Raw genomic sequence first — 9,328 nt, 5'->3', positions numbered from 1 at the left:
GATAGGTGGCAGAAGGTGGCGGCGGTGATTCCTGGGAAGACCGTGAGTGACGTCATCAGACAGTACAACGATCTGGAAGCTGATGTCAGCAGCATCGAGGCCGGTTTAATCCCGGTCCCTGGTTACATCACCTCGCCTTTCACTCTGGATTGGGCCGGCGGTGGTGGTAGTGGCGGGTGCAACGGGTTCAAACCGGGTCATTCTGTTTGTAATAAACGGTCTCAGGCCGGTAGATCGCCGGAGCTGGAGAGGAAGAAAGGCGTTCCTTGGACGGAGGAAGAACACAAGTAAGTCTTTTATACCGGAATGGTAGAAATTAATTAAATCAGCTCAGTAGTGAAATTGGCATAAATCTTGATAACTAATCGTCAAAAGCGGTGAAACAGTTCATAAATCGTGATATCAATTAAATAAAAATATTCGGAAAAAGATCCAATATTTACATTACTATAGTGATTAAGAATGACAATTTGATAGTATAATATTCTGTAGTATATACACTTTATCTAAAATATCTTTGATTAGATATTTGTCACAATCTGTCTTAATTGGTTCCAAGAAATGCATGCATAGTCATAGTATGATTCACGATTATGCAACACACTGTTTGGTTGTAAAATCTTGCCTAATCACATATATAACAAATCATACCTAGATTGAACAGTGATTCAGTATTTACGTTTTCATATTGATTTGTGATGTATATTTGATTCAATATTTGTCACAATTTAGGCTATTTCTAATGGGTTTAAAGAAATACGGGAAAGGAGATTGGAGAAACATATCTCGGAACTTTGTGATAACGCGAACGCCAACTCAAGTCGCTAGCCACGCCCAAAAGTACTTTATCCGGCAACTTTCCGGGGGCAAGGACAAAAGGCGAGCAAGCATTCACGACATAACCACCGTGAATCTCGAAGATGAAGCTTCTCTGGAGAGCAGTAAGAGCTCAATTGTTGTAGGAGAGCAGCGTTCAAGGTTTACCGCGTTTCCGTGGAATCAAACGGACAACAATGGAACGCATGCGGATGCTTTCAACATAACGATTGGAAACGCTATTAGTGGCGTTCACTCATATGGCCAGGTTATGATTGGAGGATTTAACAATGCAGCAGATTCTTGCTATGACGCGCAAAACACAATGTTTCAACTATAGCTAATGGAGATCCATCTCTAATTAAACGGTGTAAGTGAAATTCTTAATTTTTCATATGGACGAAACAATCGTAATTGGCAATTGTAAAATAAACGTCCATTGTTTTAATTTCAATATCGAAATAGTTAATGGAAAGTCTCGTGACAGAGTTAAATTGTTACTCGTTTTTTTCCTTCTTTTTTTGACCCAGCTACATCGTTCATGTTTTATTTATGTTTCAAATGTTTGCAAAGTTGCAAAATAACCAGTGGGTGTGACAAAATGAAAAATCGGTGTGGTTAAAATGTTGATTGACAAATTTAGCCAAATTGAAACGAAGTGTGATTCTCGAGTTTTACCAGCTTCTATTATATGCGTAACATTATTCCAACTACACATCAACTTTACTTCTGGACCACCAATATAAAATGGGCTCTTTCTCAGCTTCACACACATGACATCCCATACACACACTGACAGAAGGTCATCGACTCATCGTTGTAAGCTTCATGAACCGGCTTGAAGAGTTAACCTAACAAAACATCAACATATGTGCGATACTGTTACTGTACAATATAGACAAACCGTACCGAATTATCAGATTTTGGAAGTGCTTTAATAAATCCTAAACAGTGCTAAATTTTGCCAATGATGGTTATGAAAATATATAGTATCATTATCGTATATATAGTGAGTATCACACACATGATAAAAAAATTATTCTGAAAAAAAAAATTATGTTATACAAGTTGCAGCGAAAAGGTTCAAAAAGACACAAACTTGGCCATCTCTAACTAATATCCAATTTTTGTCGTTTACTGTTTGCATAACGTATAGATCATAATATGGCATTATTCATTGTTCGTCTCAATCAACCAAACTATGCTTTCAACAACCACTTGAAGTTATAACACAACGGACAATGTATGAGAACAATGCAATTAATTACGATATTGTAGACTTTTTATTTCCTCGACATTATGCTAGTCCATAATAGACACTAATATCTTATTGTTTTCTTTTTTCTATATAACTAAAGAATTCCAGAATTCTGTCCACTAAAAAGTACAAGTCATTAGGCTACATATATTGGTCATACAATTGAGCTAGAGCAAAGAGCCAAAATAAGATTTATTTTATAGAAAAAAAATCTTAAAGAAAAATCACTCGATTGATATAATTTATAGTTGAATGGTTTGTATTAGTGTTGTTGATGTGTCCCTGCCTATATTCAACCCGACATATAGAAAAATACAAAAAAATATCTAATTTTGTTCTTAGATTTTGTTTATATGACAGATGGTAGATGGCCATATATATAAAAATCAAAATTTGTAAAAAAGACAGTGATAATAATAAGTGGTATAATAGTCTATTGAGTGTGTTTAAGGAAAAGTATACTACCTATTACCTAAAAACCAAAACTTTATAGAATGTAAAAATGATGATGGTATGCCAAAAACAAAGTTGACAAAACCAAGCCATCATATACAACAAAACCAGCAGAAATAGAATAATAAATAAAACCCTAAAAACTAATTAACCTCCGTCATTCAAATCGGGTTCTTCCCTGAAAGATCCCAGTCTTCAACTTGATTTCCCGATAACCTCCAAGGAATATTGAACGGGACTTGATATCCCGCAAACGGGTTCACATTATAAGCTGCAGACCTCGGTACAACCGGTTCACGATTGTAATAAGGCTGTGCTTGCCTTTGCATCAACTGAGTACCATCGTTTCCCTTTGACATCATCAAGCCTTGATTTAACCCCAAGTTGGTCCAGTTCTCCGTGAGATTCGGGTCCATTTGAATCTGATCATCATGAGGTGGGATGAACGAGTAACACATATTGTTATAATTATTAGGGAAGCCTTGAAACTGTGGCTGCTCAGAAAAATACTGTTGCATGTAATGTTGATCCATTACACTCTGCGGGATTTGTGTGTCCATGGCTTGATGATGAACCCTAAACATACTAGGTTCCTGTCTCGCCACAGCTTCGTGTAACTTGCTATCCACGGCACAGAATATCGCACGTAGCTGCTCTCGAGAACACTTGTCTAGCTTCTGGTCCCAGTTACAATACTTCTCACTCTTAGGGACCTTTTTATTAGTCTCCATCTCCTTCGCTTTCCCTAAATCGTTAACGAAAGTTTCCACGTGGTTTTCTTTCTTGCAGCTGTTCGACACTGTGTCTTTGTACTTACGTATGATGTCTCTGACTTTGGTCTCGTCCCTCGGCCATATCTCTGGCTCGGAAATCACCTCATCCGTTGCCTTAGTGGGACCATAGACGATGAGACATGTCTTGACACCGCAGAGAGTTGAGAATTCGGTTGCCTTCTTGTAAAGACTAGCTTTCCTCTTCTTGTAAGTTGTTATCCTTGTCTTATCGTTCGTTATCCTTTGTAGGTTCACTTTCTCCTTAGTCATCATTTGCAACCTATGAAATTATTGTTAATACAAATAAAATATAAACATAAGTCTATTTTCGTCAAAAACGGCATACAAATATATTGAACTGATATGTTTTATATATGAATAATCGTTTATGTTTATAGGCGTTTAGGTTTTTCAAGCTAGTATTTTTTCTCTAAGCCAAACCAAAGATTTGAATAATCGTTTACGTTTATAAGCGTTTTGTGAATATATAACATATATACATCTAGTGTATAAAAACTCAACTTTTGATCAAACGTAACTAGGCGTTTATGTTTTTCTCTAAGCAACTTTAACCCAACACGATCACAAACCATACGATTGTACAACTCTTTTTATGAAATCCACTAACAAATAAATCAGAAACAAAGCCAAGAGTAGGAATTCGAGAAGTAGGAGCTAATATAATTTTCGACACACCCTAAAACGAAATCAATCTAGCAAAAAGAAACCTTAAGAAAAATCCCATACGAGAACGAATAGACAATGGAACATGAAAAACCTTAGAACCAAAAGCAGAACTGATGAACAAATGTATAAACTGTTTATGCATAAAAAGAAAGAAAGAAAAAGAATACTTACTTGAATATCAAAGCAAAGTTTCAATGAATTTTCTTTATGCGCAAACCATTTATTGGAGCTTCTGTCGGAATATGGGTGAAATCAAGCTAATATATATGCGGGATTATAGATATTGAGTTGTGATTTAGTTTGTGTTTAAGGAAAGAATTCAAAGATCACGAGATATATTCTTTAAATGAATATGAGTGTTTAGGAAAGAAGAATTAAAACTGGAATATTTAGTTTGTCAAAATGGAAAATATACTAATTTGAAGATGCTACGCAAGAAAGAGAAAAAAGTTAAACACAGATACATTTAATCTTTTTTTCCTTTTCAGTTTAGACGGTATAATATTTTTATCTAATGTATACTTTTTTGTTTTAAATGTTCATATCATCATCTTTGCCGGCAGCTATTCACCTCATCCTACTTCGAAGCCGACAGCTCTTAGAACCGTTGTGGACTGTACGATGCAAAATCGTCTTCGACGAAGGACCATTCTTCTACGTCTTTCCTTAATATTTCATTTTGTTTGTCTCATTCATCTGTTGTGAACCCAATTTTTTTTTATTTTGTAATGTGTTTTGCTAATATAATCTTAACATTAAACCAAAAGCTAAAAAAAAAGTACATCTCTATATATTACAAAAAAAAAAAGTTCCCTTTACAAGTTTTAATTAAACGAAAAAATTACATTAAATAAATGTTACAACAATTTGTTTCACTTGTTAGAAATCAATCAAATTTTAAAAAAGAATCTGTAACAAATTTTCATTGACAATGATGTATCTACCGTTAAGTTCCTTGTGGTGAATTATACCTTATGTGCAACTTTATTTATTTTCTTCGTGGTGATCCAGTAGTGTGTATCATCAATATGTTATTCTTCTGCAGAAATAATAATAAGCATTTGGTTATCAATATAAAGAACATGAAATAATTTCTAATTAACTATGATTTATCTATAGAATCTCTATTTTTGAATTAGGAATAACCTAAGACTATGTTATCGTTTTTTGTTGTTTGGATTTCCCCATTCACTTTCTGATATTCCTCATCGTCGTTTTCTTGAGCCACTATACCAATGTTATGGTACAATGATTCTAAATTAAGCTCTATCTTCTTTTCCATAACTTGTTGATAGAGTTTTTGGTTATCCTCATTATTATTTTCACTAGCAGCTAAGTCGTTGGCTACTGTACCAAATTCCTCTTTATTAATATCTTGAGAGACAATGTTTGCATGAACGATAACATCTTCTTGCTCTAGTTGTTGGGCGATTTCCAACGCTCTTGGTGATATCCCTTGGGAAGAAATAGAATGTGTACCACACTATTCAATAGATAAAAAAGACACAATTACTACAAACAGAGAAGGAGCTAATACGATCTTAGTATATGGTTCTAGATAATTATGTAACATCACATAATCAAAGATGATTAGAATAGAAGGTGAACCTGTTGAGTCCATAGTTGTGAATCTTGAGAGTTTTGAGTGCCGCCTGAAACTTCTAACTCTTTCAATAACTCAAATTTTTCTCCTTTCGTGGAGATCTCATGATTAGTTGACTTATCTAGTGGTGTTTTATTGCTATCTTGGTCCTGCAGAAGTATCACATCACTAACACTTTCTGAAGTTTCATAGTCTTTAATCAGTTGTGTATGAGGATGGCTTGAAGATACTTCCAAGACATTATGAGTTTTCACTTCCTCTATTGGTGTTACTTTCTCATCAATACTTTTGATTAGTTCTTGATCATTTTCTCCCATTGCCTCATTTTCTAGTAACTCTGTAAGAACATACCCTGGAGAACTCTTCAAATCACTTTGACATACTTCATTTTCTTGTTGTTTTGTCATTTCCTCAACAAAATTGTTTAAGTTTGGTTCTTCTTCTTCTACATCTCTTTCAAATGATTCTATATAGGTTGTGTCCAAAGAAGCATCCAAGGAGCTCTTAGTTACCTCATGTTCTCCTTGAATGCTGCTATTCAATATTTCATCTTCCTGCTGATGATCAATGATATCTAATTCAATAACCTTAGGCGATACAGAAAGATCATCATTTACTACTTGTTGTATATCAACCAATTCTTCATCAATCAAATTCTTCATGGATGAATCACGAGTAATCAGAGGACTCTTATCACTTAGTTCTTCAGCCAAATAATTCATATTTTCCGAGTTGTCCCCATCTATTGAGTCTAAGATTATTTCAGGTTCTTCTGTTATAGAAGATAATGACGCACTTGTATGAAACAACATGCCTTCAAGTTTCACAGATCTTGTAGGCTTGGACACATCACTAGAACTAGAAGGTTTATGCTCAAGAATGTCTTCAGTGTGGCTTCTTCTATCTAACAAGGACATATTATCACATGTTATTAGGTTTTCATCAACCACACAATTTTGATCTAGCTTGGTCTCAAGTTTAGTCTCTGCAGATTCATTATTCTCCTCTTTTGAACCTATTCCACTTCTTGATTCATATTGGTGAGAGATCCTCTTACGCGATTCTTCATCACGAACGATTTCTCTATCAATATTTGTATCATATATGTAAGATTCTCCGCCATTTGACCAATCATCAAGCCAATCAACTGTTGTAGGAGGTGAGCCTATCTCTGAGACCTCAACTTGCATATCTGAGGCAACTGAAAATGTTCGACTATGCGAATTTCCGCATTTACGAGTGTAAAACATATTGTGATCTTCTAGTCTTGGCGCTACTAAACCTCTTGGCAATGTTGTGGGAATACTATTTTTTGTTTGATTCACAAGATAACCGGGATAATTATCCATGGATTGGCATATAGCTTCCCTAAGCTCTGCTTTGTTCAAACGGTTGAGTTCTGACTCACTTTCTTCCGAACAACTTGAATCATCATCATCTTCTTCTTTATTTGAATCGGTCTCATCATTCATCTCTACTTCTCCTTCTCTGGTTTTTTCACTCTCAACACTTTTATCATCTTTCTCTATTGTAGCTTCTTTGCCATTACAGGGGAGCAAATGTTCAGTATGATCCATATACTCATTATCCAAATCTGTAGACAACAAAAAATCATCATAAATTCACATAGTATATTCAAGCAAGGATTTTAATAGTCAAAATAATCTTTGACATATATACCTAAAAATTTCCTAGTAGTTGAAATGTCTGAAGAAGAAGCTGGGCTGTTCAAACACTGAGCATGTTCTGGAGAAAAATGAGCAAAGCGACAGAAGCTCTCATGACGAGAAAAGAACATATCTTTGTGGTTATTAAACAATGAAAACTCTTGATCAAAGCTATCTCCAGTAAGATTAGGTCTTTCCTCTTGAGGATCATAAGGAATATCAAAAGGGTTTCTCCCTTGTAACATCACAGAAGGCGCAGAGCCTGGAATTTGTAATCCCCTAGCATCAGAAGAATTATTTCCATATCTTTCAAGTGAGTTCCTCAAAACCGTAATTTGAAGGTGGTTGTTCTTCTGTCTAGGACTAGTTGTTTCTTCAGCTTGAAGCTTACTTCTTTGATCTAAAGCAAGTCTAAAGAGCCGCCTTGCTCTTCTTCTAGCGATTAGCGACTCTAGTCTCTTATTTCTCTCAATCTCTGAAATCCCATGTTCGTTAACATTACTTATCTCTTCTTTACCATTTGATGATTCTTCATATTTGATTTCACAGCTGCAAACCATTGGTTCTTCAACATTAAGATCACAAGATTCTTCTTCCTCTCCACGAATAGCCTTATTCTCATTATCTTCTTTTACTAGATTGGTTTCTATAGCTTTGGGAGACTCTTCGAATTGAGGGGTACGACCAAGAAGGTCATTGTAAAGAGAAGTCAAGATAACTTTGTCTTTCTCTTCCTCGCTTGTTTGTGAATCCCATTCTTCAACTTTCATTCTAGCATTTCGTCTAACACTTCGTTGTTGTTTTAAATGACATCTCTTTTCTCCTTTACAACTTTTTGACTCCGAAGACGAATACAAACTTGAAAATCTCAATCCTAACCTTTCGCGGGCATACACTAGAGCACATGCAAGAACCGGTGACGAGTAGATCAAGAAGAACAAGAGAGAAGGCAGGAATATGTATAGCACGAGTAAAAACATTGAAACCCCTGACAAAATCGGATGATTCCTCATGAATTTGATGCTCATGCTCATTGAATATCCAAGAATTTTCCATAATATCTCTATGGTTTCTTTCGCGTCAATGCCCATTTTTCATATAATCAAAAGATGAAAGTGATATGAAAAACAAAATTTTCCAGAGATTTAGCAAAGAATTTGACATCAAGCCGAAGAAAAACTGATAAATGGAGTTTCTAATTTTAGATAGTATCGTTTGGAGATCCTTTGTTTCAGGATATTTAAGTTTGCTAAATTTTGTTATTTTACATTCTTGTTTATTTGATAGAAGAGATCATCAAAACGACAAAACAGAAAATGAGTTTTTTTATGTTTAACACAAACCTAATATTCTGGTAATTAAGTTAATTACAGAATTTAGAAAAAAGGTGGGAAAAAATTTATACCATTATGAAACTAATTATGTCTACAAGCCAAGCTAGCACAAAAAAAATTATGGTTCCAATTAGTAACCAGTTTTTAGAAAAGAAACAGAAAGAAATGTGTTGTTCCTACTTGTTCCTTATTTTTGTTACCACTTATTAGTAAAATATTATATTTTCCAAATTCTGAAACATAGAACCACAATATTCTTATGCGTTCCTTTTTTTTTTGAAATCGCAGGATAAATTTGTTTCTCTCCAAATTTGATGTGAAACAAACAGAAAAATAAATTAATTATTATTTTAAAAAATAATTCATGCAAAAATCTAATAAATTGTAAAAAGAAAAAAATTTGATGATATTAAAAAATTATTTTTATTTTTCTTTTAATATTTTTTTTATGTTATTGTTTGTTCTATTTTTTTTTGTTACCTTTTACCATATCATTTGTTCTATTTTTTCTCTGTACTCATTCCTCTTCATTCCTTTTATAATTATGTTTTCTTTTTTTATTAGTTCCTTTTTATTTTTCAATGGGTTACCAGTAGCCAGTAGGAGCCTAGGTTACATTTTTTATTTAGACGAAAAAAAAAAGATTACAGTGTTGTAAACACAAACTTTTATGTGTGTTTGTGACAATTATATTCAGAAATTTTAAATTAATGATATCCATGAAACTAGAAATGATT

At 34.1% G+C, this 9,328-nt stretch overlaps 3 protein-coding genes across 3 annotated transcripts in view; 1 reads left to right on the top strand and 2 right to left on the bottom strand.

Moving 5' to 3' along the window:
* The window catches only part of LOC104756353 (transcription factor DIVARICATA-like), a 2,123-nt gene extending 793 nt beyond the window's left edge, over positions 1–1,330 (top strand). The window contains exons 2-3 of the mRNA XM_010478930.2: positions 6–287; positions 733–1,330. Coding sequence (XP_010477232.1) covers positions 6–287; positions 733–1,156 — 706 coding nt within the window. The 3' untranslated portion in view covers positions 1,157–1,330. The remainder of the gene's footprint in view (positions 1–5; positions 288–732) is intronic.
* LOC104736140 (agamous-like MADS-box protein AGL82) lies at positions 2,488–3,572 on the bottom strand. The gene has a single exon (XM_019237298.1). It carries the CDS (start codon positions 3,568–3,570, stop codon positions 2,689–2,691), a length of 882 nt encoding a protein of 293 aa, XP_019092843.1. The 5' UTR covers positions 3,571–3,572; the 3' UTR covers positions 2,488–2,688.
* On the bottom strand, positions 5,123–8,377 carry LOC104736131 (putative leucine-rich repeat-containing protein DDB_G0290503). The gene is made up of 3 exons (XM_019231305.1): positions 7,271–8,377; positions 5,596–7,184; positions 5,123–5,470 (listed from the first exon to the last, which is right to left on the bottom strand). The coding sequence occupies exons 1-3, from the start codon at positions 8,346–8,348 to the stop codon at positions 5,123–5,125; spliced, it is 3,015 nt and encodes a 1,004-aa protein (XP_019086850.1). The 5' UTR covers positions 8,349–8,377.

This window comes from Camelina sativa, chromosome 2, assembly GCF_000633955.1.
Source record: "Camelina sativa cultivar DH55 chromosome 2, Cs, whole genome shotgun sequence".
Taxonomy (NCBI): domain Eukaryota; kingdom Viridiplantae; phylum Streptophyta; class Magnoliopsida; order Brassicales; family Brassicaceae; genus Camelina; species Camelina sativa.
Note: the sequence above shows the minus strand (reverse complement) of the source record. Positions and strands in the feature narration are given on the sequence as shown.